Here is a 16469-nt window from a genome sequence, read left to right on the forward strand (position 1 = left end):
ACACTGAATCTTTTATTTTTTTCCTTTCATTTTCTTTTTCTTTAAAAAACAAAACAAAACAGAAAAAAGCCTGAAGTAAATCCTTTTTAGGAGTAGTTACAGGTATAAGGGGGCAGGGGGATGGCGGGGCACTAAGAAAGATAAAGCACCAGTGAGATGCCTTTCTAATTTTCTCCTCCATCACGGAACACAGAAAGCCTCTGAGCAGAGCCCGGGACACTTGTATGCCCTCCTCCCTTGCAAAAGGAGAAACAGAAGACAAGAATTTTGAAAGGATTTTCTTTGTGTGTGTAAAAGTCAATGCTATAAATCTAAAATGAAGTCTGTTTTTTTAAAAAGTTCTAAAACAACAGGAAGAAAACACATGGAAAGAACCCCTCATGGAGACCTGGTTTTTAGGACGGAGGCTCTTTTTAACGAGAATATAAAACGCAGAGGCTCCTTCCGTGGGCGGGACCTGCTCCCGCAGCCTCTGCCACCCACTTCCCTTCAGCCGCCCAACACTCCCTTTCTCTCTCCTTTTAAAAAATAAAACCTGCTCCTGTGACCGATCCTCCTGCAACTCCTGTTGGCAAGTGCAGCCGCGCGGCTACTTGGTGTCGAGCTTGGCCATCTCCTGCACGTAGATGCCGATGCTCTCGCTGTCGAAGAGCAGGAAGTAGACGTTCTTCAGCGAGGACGCGCTCGAGTCGTCAAAGTGGGCCGAGATGGCTTTGAGGGTCACCTGAGCGGCCGTCTGTTTGGGGAAGCAGTTTCTGTGCCGAAGGAAAGGAAGAGCCCGTGTCACTTCGGTCCCTGGGACCCACGGAGTAACAGCCCAGGGCGGGACAAAGCAGGCCCTCCTTATCTTGGCCCCGGGCGCTGACTGCCATCGCACGGGGTCTAACCACGTGCAGGCTGGTCCAGCACGATCTCCTTTGGTGCGAGTCAGAGCAACAGCCGGGTGTGAGGGGGAAGCAGGGGACCCACATCATCCCCTTACAGGTGCCACACTGACGCAGGCACAGGTTTTAGCCAAGATCATAGGACGGACCAGTGAGCGGTGCCCTGGGCTTGAATATGTAGCCCGACTTAAGTCAAGCTTGGCTTTAAAAAACACTACCAATTCAGCATTTCAAACACCTGGTCTTCAAAACAGCACATAAAGGTTTCATTAGCTCCCTCAAAACCAGTTTACATGGTAGATGGTTTATTAAAGGGCAAAAATAGATGCTCAAAAGCTTGTGTTCATACTTCCTTTTCATGCACTTAATGTTCCTCTCATCAACACAGACAGATGTGCGGATGTCATTTCAGCAGCAGTGACTGACAGAAACGGGACCTCCCCTCTTCTAACCCCCGAAAGCAAACCCTCGGTGAGAGCTTTTCCTTTCTCTGGGTGTGCATGTCACAGCCTTGGCCCCCTGGCCTTCCTTCCGACACTCCCCACTCCCAAAAGCAGCACAGGATCCCCATGAGTAGCAAGGCCTTCAAAGCCTGGTGTTTTCTGCCTCTCACTTCTCCCCAAAGCTGCCTCTCTCCGAGTGTTCTGAAGGACGGAGGCTGGGTTTCTTGCCCTATCACCTGGTCAGCACGCTTGCTGCGCTGGCAGCCTCTGGTCCTGTCTGCATGAGGGTGGGCTCTGCAGTCCGCTGGGCCCCACTATTGAGTCCGTCTCGCCTCTTAGGCTGTCTGGTGCTTGTGGGCAGGAGAGGGATTTATTGCCTTTGGGGCCCTGGCATCAGGGCAGCACCTGGCACTGACTAGCTGGTCAGAGGCTAAAGGCAGCCTTTCAGAGTGGATGTGTGAGTGGAGCGCACTGGTTCCCAGGGAGAAGGCTGGACTCAGAACCTCCCTGCCGCCCGGAGAAGCCCCTCCTACCTGCCACTGGGGAAGGGTGGGAAGGCCACAGACTTTAGCTTCTTGTCCTCAGCTGCCGACAGGCAGTTTTTGATGGTCTCTTCAAGCTGCTCTTCACATTTGTCGGAGCCCCACTGAGGGATGTGACAGTGGATGACAAATTTGGCTGCAAGTCCGCTGGATTGGCTGACGGCAGCTGGGACATGGGAGAGAAATGCTGCAGGTTATTCCCTAGCCTTCACCTTAAGCCAGGGGGTTAGGCCGAACCCCGCATACACCTGTTAGATGTGTGGGGACAAGGAGGCGACAGAGAAGTTGACTGGACAACCTTCGAAGGGGATGGCAGGTTTACAGAGCAGGAGCTGTGCGGCATGGCTCTGACAGTGGCACAAGCTCCGTTAAAGCTGATGTGGCACCACCGGACTTCCTGTGTCCTGCCAACTAGTCACCGGGTGAGGCTACCTATTCACCAGGGTTCCCGATCCAAGGTGCACATCAGGGTCACCTCTGGGGCTGTGGGAGGCTGCGGAATGGCCTCCCCAGATGTCCACATCCGAATCCCTGGAAGCTGTGCATGTTACCTACATGGCATAAGGGGCTTTGCGATGGGATTGAGTGAGGGATATTGAGATGGGAACACAATCCTTTCAAGAGGGAGCAGGAAGGTCAAGGTAGGAGAGGATGATGTGATGATGAAGCAGAGATGGGAGAGCGGCGTCCAGGAGCCAAGGAACATGGCAGCCCAGGACTGGAACCAGCACTGCTAGCACCTTGGCTCAGGAGCCTGTGGGCTTCTGACCTCCAGAGCTCATAGAGAATAGATCGGTGTTGTCTGAAGCCACGAAATCTGTGGTAATTTTTTAAAAATATATTTTTTATTTCAGAAGGGAAAGGGGAGACAGAGAGAGAGAAACATCAATGATGAGAGAGAATCATGGGTTGGTTGCCTCCTGCATGCCCCCTACTGGGGATCGAGCCTGCAACCCGGGCATGTGCCCTTGACCGGAATCAAACCTGGGACCCTTTGGTCCGCAGGTCGACACTATCTTCTGAGCCACATCGACTAGGGCTTGTGGTAATTTTTTATAGCAGCGATAGGAAACCAATACAATGGCTTTTAGACTGACCAATAGACATGTCCATCCCCACCCTGAGATCCCGACTCAGCAGGTCTGGTGCGGGCCTGTGCTAGTGACCAGATCCTCCGTAAGTCAAGAGCCACGCCTTTGGGGCCCTAGCATCAGGGCAGCACCTGGCACTGACCAGATGGTCATTGGGGGGGGGGGGGTGATGTGGGTGGGGACACAGATCTGAAGCTGAACACATCCATCAAAAATGACCCAATTGTCTTGAAGACAGGTGTCAAACAAAAACTTGTGCACAAATGTTTATAGCAGCTCTATTCACAATAGCTAAAGGTGGAAACAATCTGAGTGATGAATGGATAAGCAAAATGGAATATTATTCAGCCATAAAAAAGGAATGAAGTTCTGATACCTGCTACAATATGATGAACCGCGAAGAAATTATTTGTGAAAGAAGTCAGACACAAAATGTCCCATATCGTATGACTCCATTTGTATGACATGTCTAGAACAGGCAAATCCACAGACAGAGGCAGACTGACGGCTGCCAGCGGCCGAGGGAGGAGAATGACTTGAAGTTACCCAAGAGCTCCGGACCATTTTTGGGTGACCTGAAGCAAACTGACTTGAACTATCCAGATACTTTATGGCCCCCGAAGGACATGACAGGATCCACCTGCGACTCTTCAAATTAAGAAATAGCCTTCTGATTAGGTACGGCATATTTTCCTTTGCAAAGTGAGCGTGTGGGAAGCATGTACTGCTGGAGAGGGAGGTGGCGAGGCTGTGCTGGGAACATGGCCCAGTTCCACACTCACCTTCCGCCACTTCCAAAGGGCCCTGGGACTTGCGGAGCTCCTTCACCGTGTCCAAGAACTCTTTGCCCCCAGCCTTTTCCAAGGCCTTCCCTGTGAAGGAGAACAGGCGGGAGCCACTGTGGCTATTTTCAATGCCACCAACCACACTGTTAGACACGCTTTCACTGGCCAGAGCAAGCAAGCAAGCAAACAAACAAACAAACCCGTACTTAGAAAGTCGGAATAAAACTTTGCAACTGACATCCTGGTTTTCCAGTGGTCACCTGGGGCAGGGTCTGGCTTCTGTCCATCGGGACTTAGATTCTAACAGACTCTTCAAGGACCTTCTTAGGGGGTGATTTGACCATAACGTGTCTCCTGACAGGAATCCTGAAGTTGATTTTTTTTTTTTTAATTGAGGCTCCAGTGTTCTGTTTTCTGGGCTCAGTACCTGTTGTGTTCATTTAATTCAATGCCTTGATTTGATGACCACCTACTGGGGATTGAGCCCACAACCTGGGCATGTGCCCTGACTGGGAATCGAGCTGGCCATCTTTAGATGCAAGGGGCGACACCCAACCAACGGAGCCACACCGGCCGGGGCTGAGATGGTGACCACTGAGTATGCTGTTCTTTCTCGTGCCTTCATAGCTTCCCTTCCCAAGCTCCTCTACCTAGCCTGGTAACACCTCCTGCCTTAAAGACTATGAACTTTTCCTAGGTGTCCATTTCCTTTTTATCAATGGTTTTCTCAATATTTAAGTTTTAAATATATGTAGAATTTTACCCAAAACATGTACAACAATGTTTGTAGCAGTATTACTCATTATTATCTAAACCCAAAACCACCCAAATGCCACCAATGGTAGAATGGATCAACAAATTGGGATAGATTCCTATAGTGGAATACTATACAGCAAAGAAAAATGAACGGACTACAACCATACTCAACAATATGAGTGAACTTCACAAATACCAAGTTGAGCAAAAGGAGGCAGACACAAAAGAAGACATACTGCATGATTTCATTTATAAAGACTCCAAAGCAGATGACGCCAGCTGTGCTGTCAGAAGACAAGATAGTGGTCACCCTTGGAGGGAATGGTGACTGGGAGTGGGGAGAAGGGGACTTCTGAGGTGCTGGTTGCAAAGATGTACTCACTTTAAGAAAAATTCACCAAGCTGTGCACGAATGATCTGTTTTTATATAACATTTCAATGAAAATTTCAAAAATATATGCAGATTTAAAACAAAATTAGTTACTCTCTAGGAATGCTGTTCAGCTACATACAAAGGTAGGCACCCCAAGCAGGGGACAGCCAGCTGACAAGGACCAACCTCACAAGAGCGTGCCTGAACAGCGGGCTATCCTGTGGCACCTCTACTCAAGTCCGGGGACCTTACCTATGTCTTCTTTGAGGTCAATTTCGGCTGTGGTTGGGTGGACAATGCCCTCCACTCTCATGGAGCCAATATGGCTGATGTCACTCTGGGTCAGGGACAGCTGCATTGGGAAGAAAGGATGGAGTGTGGGAAAGATTAGATCCTGTTAGACAGCTTCATATTTAACATCATATCTGTTAACTCTCTCAGTTACTAATACCGAATGTCAACGCAAAGGGCTGTCCATGGAGCAATGTCTCAAGGTTCCCAGGTGTTTGGTTTTCCACAGGCTCTGGAGCTCAGTGGATTTGATTTTCTCTTTGAGGTTAGCAGCTTGCACACATCTCCCCTTCCAGGAGCAGAAACGGGACCTCCCCTCTTCTCCTGTCCCTACAGCCTATGTCTGCCTTTCCCAATCCTGGCAGCCTTGCTGGTCGGTGACAGAGTCTCTGAGTAGCTTCTGCAAGGGAAGCCCGGGGCTCACTCTCTCCTCTGCCTTCCATTTCCTCCATCCTTCCCAGAGCAATGCAGACCTGTGGGGCAGGGTCGCAAAGCTGCTGACCTTGCTTGAGTGACGCGATGGGCTCCAGGACCCTGACCTGCCTATGTCTGGCCACCTCGCCTGTAGTGGACCACATTCTTGGGGCTACACTTGTGAAATGCTGCCATGCGTGCACAGGGCTTAGTGGAATGGAGGCATTGTCCACTGCCTCCCCATGTGAGCAAGAACTTCACGATCCCCTCAAGAAGTGAGAGAAAGCTAATCGCCTTGTGACTGCGGACGGCCCCTGGAGGGAACATGAATTCCACCTCTTTGCTCTGGGCTTCCATCAGCGATGCCTGAGGAACCTGCCACATTTACTCTTCCCACACATGCTCGTCCCAACCGCCTCAATCGAGATTCACACTGTACTGTTGTCAGGCTGCAAACACTGCGCTACCAGAGATCTGATCAACTGCTCCTTGTGGATCTTATTTCAGCCCCAGTTGATCTGATAGTTGTCTGTTTGGTAAACTTTTATGCTGGGGGAACGAATTATTTGCATGTCTGGCTGGGCCGCCGCTGTGCTGCTGGAGACTGTTCATGTGTCTGGCCTGTTGGTTTCTTCCTGCAGCTGAGAAAGGCAGGCCGACGAAATGATTGGCAAATAATTCATTTCTAACACCAGGGGTTTCCAGGAACCATATTTCTATTTTCTTTCTCTGATGAATTACAGTGAGCCATGTAACGTGGACCTCCCAAACCTGCTTGGGAACGTTAGCTATGAGTATTTTGGTGAGCACAGAAATAACGGGCTTGGGCCATTTCCAGCAAAACCAGTAATGCCATCCTATCTACTGACCAACTATCTACTCTCTATGCTTACCTTTGGCCGACCAACGTCAGCATGAACAATTCTCAGCACGAAAGAACTTGTTTACTCTTTAGTTCAAGGCCAGAGCGAAAGTCAGATTAGGGGAACTGGGGATGAAGGAGGCATCACTGCTTGTAAACAGTAGGTTATAAAAATGTAACCATGGCCCTGGGGGGAGGCTCAGTTGGTTGTGGTGTCATCCCATGCACCAAAAGGCTGCGGGCTTGATCCCTGGTCAGGACACAAACCTAGGTTGTGGATTCCATCCCCAGTCAGAGCAAGTATGGGAGGCAATCGACTGATGTTTCTCTCTTTCTCTTTCCCCTCCTCTCTCTAAAAGTCAATAAACATATCCTCAGGTGAGGATTTAAAAATGCAATCATGTTTCACTACAGCACAGCACAATTCTCTTCAGTACCTTCTGCCCTAGAACGAGGCTCTTAGAAGACAAGATGGTGAACCCATCTCCTGGCCCGTCTTCAGAGGTGGAATTCGAAGTCCCTTCTTTATCGCTGTCCTTTGGTTTGGACTGTGGGTAGAAATCAGAGGAACAGGTGGGCAGTCATTCGAGAAAAAGGCCAAAGCTCTTCCCATGGCCACCACCGTGGGCACGAAGGCAGTGGTTAGCGTATATTCTACTGCTCTTGATGGAGGGAAGCAAAGGGTAGCAATATCAGGACAAGAAAAGGGAGCTGCCAAAAATACGACGTGTTCAAGGGTTCACGTGCACCTGTAGTTCTCACTCAAGCCCGCACACAGCTGTGTGATTCTCGCTCTTCTCATGATGACAAGCATCAGAACCCGGGAGGGTCATTCTAGCACACTGCTCCACCACCTTGTCCCTGGGGCACCGAGGCAGGAGGGAGCTCTCACATGACCTCTGTGTTGTCATGAAGGTCTGGGGAGGGGAACTGACAGCCTCTGACGCTGCGCTGTCCCACAGAACGTCCCGTGATTGTGGAAACGTCCTGCGTCTGTGCTGCTCAGGGCAACGGAGCACTGAGCTCGTGCAACCGAGAAAACACTTTTAAATCTGATTTAATTAAGTTAAACGCAAACGGAAAGAACCGCACGTGGAGAGCAGTTACTGTGCTGGGCAGCACCTGAAAGCATCACTCTGCAAACGGCACCTCTGGCTGTAGCTGCTCGCGTGTCCGGTTATCCGCCACCTGACATGCCATCGGCCGGCCCTAGGGGCCTCTCTAGGGGAGACTAGAGATATTTCAGTGGCAACATGGAGCGCTGGAGAAGTGAAAGGCAGCCTGCCAGGCTGTCGGCTCTCCCGTGGGCTCTCCCGTAAGGTGTTAAGGGGGCAGTGGCAGGGATCTGGAAACATGAGAACCACCCACGCTTTGGAAACCTCTGGTGGACCCCGCCTGACGACTGGAGCTCATGCTTGGCATTTCTCCCAGCACCACGCTGTGGAGTCCCCCATTTTTGGAGACGTGGCTACACCTCCATCTTTGATGGTTCAACTTTCCTGCTGTTCCGAGAGGCCCTGGCTCACAGACGCAGCCTGGCTCACCTTTTTGGACGTCCGTGGTTTGGCAGCCTTGGATTTCTTGCCCCCCTTCTTGCCTGAGGTGGCCTTCCTTCCTCTTTTCTCAGGGGGAGGGGAGAGGATAGTTTCCGACTTGCCTTTGGTCCCTCGCTTTTTGGCCAGCAGTTCGGGATGGATTCTGGGCAGGACGCCTCCGCTGGCAATGGTCACTCCTTTTAGCAGCTGAAGAGAGAAACGCAAATCTATAGAATTGTTTTATACCATCTGTATGCTTTCTTCTTTTTCCTCTTATTTTGTTACTAGAGGCCCGGTGCACAAAATTCGTGCACGGGGGGCAGCGGGGAGGGTGTCCCTCAGCCTGGCCTGCACCCTCTCCAATCTGGGACCCCTCATGGGATAACCAGCAGTTGGACATCCCTCTCACAATTCAGAACTGCTGGCTCCTAACCGCTCACCTGCCTGCCTGATTGCCCCTAACTGTTTCTGCCTACCAGCCTGATTGTCCCTAACTGCTCCCCTGCTGGCTTGATTGCCCCTAACCACCTCTGCCTCGGCCCGCACCTGGTACCCAGGATTCCCTCCTTCAGCTGACCACAGGCACCCAGGATCCGGGCTTCCCTCCCTCTGGTCAGCCATAGGCACCCAGGCTGGCTGCAGCCTCAGGGGATGGTGGACTGGGGGCTTTGCCTGTGCTGCAGCTGCAAGTGCTGGCGCCCAGGACCACAGGGTGGGCGGCTTCTTTGTCTCCCAGGCCACAGCCAGCCACAGGTGCTGGTGCCCGGGACTGCAGGGTGGGCAGCTTCTCCATCTACCAGGCTGTAGCCAGCTGCAGGTGCTGGCACCTGGACCGCAGGATGGGTGGCTTCTCTGTCTCCCAGGCCACAGCCAGCCACAGGTACTGGTGCCCAGGACTGCAGGGTGGGCGGCTTCTCTGTCTCCCAGGCCACAGCCAGCCGCAGGTGCTGGTACCCAGGACCGAAGGGTGGGCGGCTTCTCCATCTCCCAGGCTGCAGCCAGCCTCAGGTACTGGGGCCCGGTTTCTCCATCTCCCCCAGGACGTAGGGCGGGTGGACATGGGGTGGGTGGCTTCTCCAGCTGGCTGTAGCCTGGGCTTATAGGGCAGGCGGCTTCTTCGTCTCCCAGATCGCATCCACCCTCAGGTGCTGGCACCTGGTTTCTTGTCTCCCCCAGGAAGTGGGGTGAACCGCTTCTCCAGCTGGCTGAGGCCTGAGATCACGGGGCAGGCAGCTTCTTGGTCTCTGTGGCTGCAGCCAGCTTCAGGCACTGGGGCCCGATCTCCCCAGGAGGTGGGGTGGGTGGACCTGAGGCTTCTGAGGCTGGCTGCAGCCTGGGATCATGGGGCTTCTTTGTCTCCTGGCCGCACCCAGCCTCAGGTGTGGGGGCCTGGTTTCTCCGTCTCCCCGGGACGTGGGGCAGGCTGACATGAGGCAGGCGGACCTGAGGCTTCTGAGGCTGGCTGAGGCCTGGGATCATGGGGCAGGCGGCTTCTTGGTCTCCTTGGCTGCAGCCAGCCTCAGGCGCTGGCACCTGACTTCTCCTACTCCCAGAGACCTGGAGAGGCTGGGGGGCGGGGCTTCCGCCATGTTTTCAGTTTAATTGCATACTCACTCTGATTGGATGGTGGGCGTGGCTGGGGCGTGGCTGGTGGGCGTGGCTTGTGAGTGTAGCAGAGTGATGATTTGCATATTACTCTATTATTAGATAGGATTTTTCCTTCTTCCTCAATGTTAGGATGTTCTGCTAAATCAAACTTGTCTGCTTTTAAAAGTATGAATGAGCCTAGTTCAGACGACTAAGAGCTTGCTGACTCTGGATTGAATACAGTTCCAACTGTTGGCAAAACAAGGTTAGATCTGGCCTTTGTTTCCCTTAAGTTACATAATACACAGTCTAATCAGCTTTTCCTGTTTCTCTCACAGAGAGTATCTCCATAGGTATTAAGGCCCCTGTGATCTTGTGCAGAAAACACAACAAGCAAAGCAAAATGAAAGGGTACAGAGGCTGACACCGGCGATGTTGCCGAGGGCTCTGGAATTCCAGACATAACAGAGGATAAAGAGCCTCACACACGGGGAGTGCAGCTTGACAAAATGAAGTTCAAAGGTCAAAGCTGGGGCTAGGCCCAGCAGACCAGTGGTCTCCGCACTCCTTTGAGGAAAAGAAGGTCTGGCCAGACCCAGAATATATAATAGGATCTACTCCAGAGGCAATTTTATTTTGAAGCTGAATGATATGCTAGCAGAACTGATTCTTCTCTTTTATGATCTAAAAGATCTCTTTTGGTGTAAATGTGACTGGGAACTACAGCAGGCATGATTGCAGCCAGCTGGGTCCCATGCAGTCGTGTGTTTGACGAACCCAATTGGGGGCACATGTCCGTGGGGCAGAGGTACCTGATTGAGCTCCTCATCATTGGCAACTGCCAGCAGGATGTGTCTCGGGGCTATCCGGGCCTTCTTGTTGTCCCTCGCAGCATTGCCAGCCAATTCTAGAATCTCCGCTGCAATCACAAGGGGGAGTTAATAGGCAGTCACAGAGTGGGGTCTGAGCTTCCTGCAGCTTTTCCTTGGGAATGGTCTTTGAGTTTGACCACACTGATTCACTTGTGATTTTTAAGTCTGGGCCTGGAAAGAAATCCAGAAAGCTGAAAAGAATTCAGGTCCTAGACAAGTAAGATATTTTAACAAGACCTGACATATGATCCTGTAACGAAGTCTTCTAGTTGTCCCTTGACATGAATTCCTCCCCATCTTCCTTGGCATATGGATCTGATTTTTTTGCTGAGCCCATATCCATGGGAAGGAATGAAGACAGTGTTTCCCAACCTCCCTTGTCGATAAGTGTGGTCATGTGACTAAGTTCCGGCCAGTGAAAGGCAAGCAGTCGTGTTGTATGGTACCCCTTCCTTTTCTACTGCTGGACTGGACTGGGGATGTGATGGCTGGGATTTGACCATGAAGAAGCTGCGGATGATGGAGTAACAAGACAGAAGGAACTGAGGTATCTTATGGCTGTGGAGCTTCCTTACCAACCTGGGCTATGTTCTATAGACTTCTTTTGTATGAGAGAGAAATAAACTCTTGTTTAAACCCTAGCATGGGACCTGAGCTCCTTTCAGCCTACTGACAGCAGGGCATCTCTGAAGAGAATAGTGATGTAGGTGATGTCTGTCTTTGGTACCCAGTGGGACCCCTTCCATAATCCCCTTTTCTGCTTCACTTGATGCCCCAGGTCCCTCTTGTCCTAAAGGAAAGTGGACGGGAAGAACTCACTTACACTAAGGGATGAGGTAATGCTCAACCCGAGAGGTGAATTCCTATGGGGAGACCGATGAGATCTGCCAAGGAAGGGATGTTGGGGCCCAGGGGTTTCCTCAAACCCCTCAGAGCCTAAGCATGGCTCTGAGTTTAAAACATGTTACGTGGTAAATGTGAAAGAACTGACAGAAAGGAATTTTCCTAATACTACTTCACCTGCTACCAAATTTTTGAGTCAAGTTGAAAAAAAAAATCTATAGAATTGTTTTATACCATCTGTATGCTTTCTCCTTTCTCCTCTTATTTTGTTATTTTTCCTTCTTCCTCAATGTTAGGATGTTCTGCTAAATCAAACTTGTCTGCTTTTAAAAGTATGAATGAGCCTACAAAGAAAAATTCCTTCCCTTAGAAAGCTAACAACAATGTGCCATTAAATTGTTTCACCAATACGTGGGGGGAAAAGTGTACGTATGTGCATGTGTGCATAAATTTGTTGTGAAGTGTTTGCACAGGCGTGTGTGTGTGTGTGTGTGTGTGTTTGTGTGTGTTGGGGATTTGCCGGTATAATGGCATAAATATTAAATCCTAAAATTAACAGGGGATTCTGTATGTCTTTACAATCAACCTAATTTCAAATAAAACAGCACATGAAATTGCCATCACTTATAAAATATATGGCAATAAAATAAAAACTTGGCATAAGTATGCCATATTAATTAAGCAAATGTAATTAACAAAAATTACAATAAAATTATCATTAGAGTTAAATATTTATATGGCATTTCCATAATGAAAAGTGCTAAATCACTGCAAATTCATCTCATAGCATCCCTTCTAGGTTATTAAGCAATGAATACTGTGTTTACCAACTATTCATTTATACAGTAGTTATGTTTTCTGAATCAAAGATTGAGGGGGCACTGTAGTTTGAGAAGTATAGGCATATTTGTTGAGACAATGGGACAGAGTATTTGAAATTAATGCCATATTGGATAATCTGATGTGCTGCATTCAAACTGCTGCCCAACCCTTTCTTTATTTAAAAAAGTGTACCCATCAAAAAGAAACGCAGTCACAAAGCTTTCACTAATAGGCTTGCTGGCCCAGCTGGTGTGGCTCAGTGGTTGAGCATTGATCCATGAACCAGGAAGTCACGGTTTGATTCCCCATCAGAGCACAAGTCCAGGTTGTAGGCTTGATCTCCAGTAGGGTGCGTGCAGGAGGCAACCAATCAATGATTCTCATCTTTGATGTCTCTCTCTCTCTCTCTCTCTCTCTTTCCCTTCCTCTCTCTGAAATCAGTAAAAATGTTATTTTAAAAAAATAGACCTGCAGTATGACTCTAGGTTAAAATGTGCAGCTTCCCACTGTGCGCAATAAAACGGAGTTTCCTGCCCTTGCTCATCTCGGGGGCCCCAGGCCTGGGAAGAAGGTGCACTCCACTCACCCTTTTTTCTAGGTGGGTGTAGGGGCCAAGGAGCCTCCCAATTTTAAGCTTCTGAGAAATCAGATTTAATTTAGCATGTTGGCCCATCACTCTCCTGCCTCTGTCACCTGCATTTAGAGGAAGAAGTTAAGCACCCTCCCAAGTTCATTAACTTAGTCGTCAGCAGGAGAAGCAGGGCTAATGGGAAACCCTCCATGCTTGGAGCCTGCAAGAAGCCCCTGAAGGTCAGGTAATGTTCAGCTGGACAGAGAGATGCACAGACATGAGATTCACAGACGGGGAATCTGCCAGAATTAAATGCGGCTCAGGAGAGAGTGACCGCAGTGACTCTGCAGGCGGCACGGAGCCGGGCACAGGGCGAGGCTCGCGTGCGACTCAGCTCCCGGACTAGCCCTTCCAAAGTCCGTTCTAGAGAGGAAACCTTGATCCTGTGCTCCAGTGAAAAAGCAAAGGTAGAGCTTTATTTATTTATTTTTTCTTTAAAGCGGGAAACTTAATGATACACACCAGAAAATCGAGACCAAGGAGTTCTTTTCTCTGTTGAATGTTTCATCTGAACATTCCTTGCGACAGAGATGCCACCATTTAAATGTGTGAAATAACATTAATCATTATTAATATTTTCAAATGCCGTTCCGACAGATGCATTCATGTGGATTATAAAATAAGCATTAACATTAAATATTTATAGGGCATTTCCATAATGAAAAGCGCTACATCACTGCAAATTCATTCTCACATCGTTTCCACGTTATAGTTGCTACATTGTTGAGTGACTTTATTGATCTTGGGAACACAAGTCTCTTTCTCTTGGCAATCAGTAGGAAAACTGGGTTTATGTGGCACACATTTGTTTCACTGGAAATTCTGTGGGGAGAGCACTATTCCATTAAGTGGTGGAGACTTCCCTGGAAGTTCATAGACTTCCCTAGCAAACCTCTAACTTCTTGGAAGTCTGATTTCCAGCAATAGTAACCATCTGGCACGCACCTGAGTATCTGGTAGTAAAAAAAAAAAAAAAAAAAGATTTCTGTAGCCAAAAGGGATGTTGCACATTATTTTGGAAGAGCTTGTGTCCTCTCATTTTGTACACGAACTGAATCAACACCGGATATCCTGGCCCCAGCAGAGGGGAAATAGCACATTAAATGGAGGGTTGGAACACCTGCTTGCACACCTGCCCGCTAGATGATGGGGCCCCTGGGCTCTGTCTGGGCCCTTTGCTCTGCTCAGGCCCTGAGTCTTTTGGGGGAACCCCATCCCCTCGTGGCTCCAGCTTCCACCTACCTTCCTGTGTGGTCAGATCTGCACCTCCAGCTCTGCTGAGATGTCACCTGGGCCTCCTCACCTGGGTGTTCCACAGGTAAATCAAACTCCCCCATCATATCACCCCCTTCCCAAACCTGCTCCTCCCATCGCCCTTGGGACTGGCAGCTCCACACAGACCTTAGAGCCATTCTCTCCTCCCCCTCGCCCTCTCTCCTCCCCCCGGCCTCAAGCTCACACGCCTTTGCCCCTCTTCTCCACGCCTGTTGCCATTATCCGAGTTAAGGCTCTCTTCTCTTCCGGCCCAGAAAACAGTAGTGACTGTCGAAATGGTTTCCCTGTCCCCGTTTTGTCCTCCTCCAGATCCATGCCAACAAGGCCACCGCTAGGCCAAAGGTGCCTTTGTGCAAATTAGAAAAAGATGCCCCTTCCTCAAGACACTGGACTGCCCTGATTTAGTACTTTGAACAAGACCCTTTACTGCCACCTGCTGGAAATGCTCATAATAAATATAGTTATTTGAGGTCCATGATGTGAATGGCAGTCACTTAAATGTGTGTCCTTGCGCAGCGTACAATCTGCACAACCACGCGTGTGGCTCTGGCTGCCAAAGTGAGCTCTTCAAAGCACAAATGCAGTAAGTAAAAATCATTAGATAAAAATGCTTGGTGTTAAATAGATAGACCCTGTTGTCTGGAAATGATGTGTAAATGATGAGTTCCTATGTTACACAATGATTTCATGAGGTGCCCTGAAATTCAACCCTGCTTTAAGACTTATTTGTCCTCTCAATTAAAACTATATCATAAAACATTTTCCCAACATAAAAGGTAAATTATTCATTCTCAATAGCTCATCGTGGTCCTCCATGGTCCCCCCCGTCCCCCATCTCATTCCCACCCCCAACCGCCGGCCCTGCCATTTCCCAGCTTGTTCCTGGAAGACAGAACTTCCTCTAGTTTCTGGAAGTGTTACATACTTCCTCTAAACTTCATCCTTGTTCCTCCCAACCTGGCAATCTCCCCCAGCTCAACCCCTCCCATCTGAATCTGGTAATTCCTACCAATTCCCAACTCTGTTGTCCATCAGAATCATTTGGGGGAGCTTTGAAAAACCCTGATGCCCAGAACATACCCCAGAATTTCTGGGGGTGAGACCCAGGCATCAGGAAAGGAGAGGGATAGAGAGATAGAAACACTGATGAAAGAGGAAACATCATTGATTGGCTGCCTCTTGCACGTGCTCCACTGGGGATCGAGCCCGCAACCCGGGCATGTGCCCTGACCGGGAATCGAACCCTGACCTCCTGGTTCACAGGTCTACGCTCAACCACTGAGCACCACCGGGCAGGCTCGCCTTCTTCATCTGATTGAGGAAGATGCTGGATGCTGGGACTGGCTGGAGAGAGGGGGCCGGATATTAATGGTGATGCCTTCCTTCTAGGTGCTCAACCTCTCTTCTATTTCATGTGCAACTCATGAGCAAATCCTGTTGACGTTGCCTTCAAAATGTATCAGTACTCTACTCTTCCTCGGTGCCTTCACTGCCCACTCACTGGACCTCTGCTGTAGCCTTCCAGCTGCTTCTCCTGCTTCCACCCTGTACCCCTCCCCCAGGATCAGATCCCTTCCGCCTCCACTCCAAACCCTGCAGAGCCGCTATTGCTAGCTCTTATCCCCGCTCCCCGCCTCCAATCCCAGCCCCTTCTCCCTTGGGCCTCATTTACAGTCCAAACCCCCTCCCCCGCTGTAGCCCTCTGGCCCCACTGCTGTTCCCCCAACACTCCCAGCACCTGCCTTCCCTCAGGCTAGGGCACCCACCCCCAGACATCTGCAGGCCCACTCCCGGGTTTCCTTCAGATGGGCCTTGCTGGGTGGCTCTATTTTACAACTCCCCTCCCCCTCCCTTTCCTGGAACACCCTATCAGCAGAAGCCACTTTATTTGTCCCCAGCACTTAGCACGCCTGATGCAGCACACCCTCCACTTGTGTGCTTGCTTCTCCCTCAGGAATGCATTCTGCTGAGGGAGGGATTCCTGTCTGCCCTGGTCTAGGCTCTATCCTCAGCATCTACAACACCTGGCCCACAGCAGGTGTTCAATAACTGTTTGTGAGAACTCCACTGAGAAACAGAAGGACGCTCTACTCTGGGAGGTACTATAGGTCCTTAAAGACCCGCTGGCTCAAAGTCACAGTGTGATTGCTGTGCAGGCTGGGGGCTCTAATCCAAGACACATGAAAAATCCTAGCAACGGTCCAATTCTATGATCAGAGAGCAGCCTGAGGAGAACTTAGTGTGTGTACTGACATGCAGATGCTTAACAGATATGTGTCGAATAAATAGATGGGAAAATGTAAGCTTTTATCTGAACCAAAGATGAACAGAGATGCCTGTGATTCAAAAGGCCAAATTGTGTTTTATTATGCACAAAGTGTGACTTTGGCCAAGCGGAGACGTAGAAGGTATTTAATTACTTTGATTATACACACAATGTAATGGGTCAGGGTGGGGTAGCAG

The 16469-nt window shown here is 49.8% G+C and overlaps 1 protein-coding gene across 2 annotated transcripts in view; it reads right to left on the reverse strand.

Annotated features, from left to right (window-relative positions):
• Positions 1-55: 55 nt before the first annotated feature.
• Positions 56-16469, reverse strand: part of MACROH2A2 (macroH2A.2 histone) — a 41947-nt gene continuing 25533 nt past the window's right edge. Inside the window, exons 3-9 of one of the 2 annotated variants that reach the window (XM_079793992.1) lie at positions 10376-10482; positions 7986-8183; positions 6879-6989; positions 5127-5226; positions 3743-3832; positions 1861-2035; positions 56-755 (exon numbers count right to left, since the gene is read on the reverse strand). In XM_079793992.1, the coding sequence (XP_079650118.1) occupies positions 590-755; positions 1861-2035; positions 3743-3832; positions 5127-5226; positions 6879-6989; positions 7986-8183; positions 10376-10482 (947 nt within the window). In that variant the 3' untranslated portion in view covers positions 56-589. Of the gene's footprint in view, positions 756-1860; positions 2036-3121; positions 3833-5126; positions 5227-6878; positions 6990-7985; positions 8184-10375; positions 10483-16469 lie in introns of those variants that run through there. The other variant, XM_079793991.1, reaches the window with a different exon arrangement.

Source organism: Cnephaeus nilssonii (assembly GCF_951640355.1).
Source record: "Cnephaeus nilssonii genome assembly, chromosome: 16".
Taxonomy (NCBI): Eukaryota; Metazoa; Chordata; class Mammalia; order Chiroptera; family Vespertilionidae; genus Cnephaeus; species Cnephaeus nilssonii.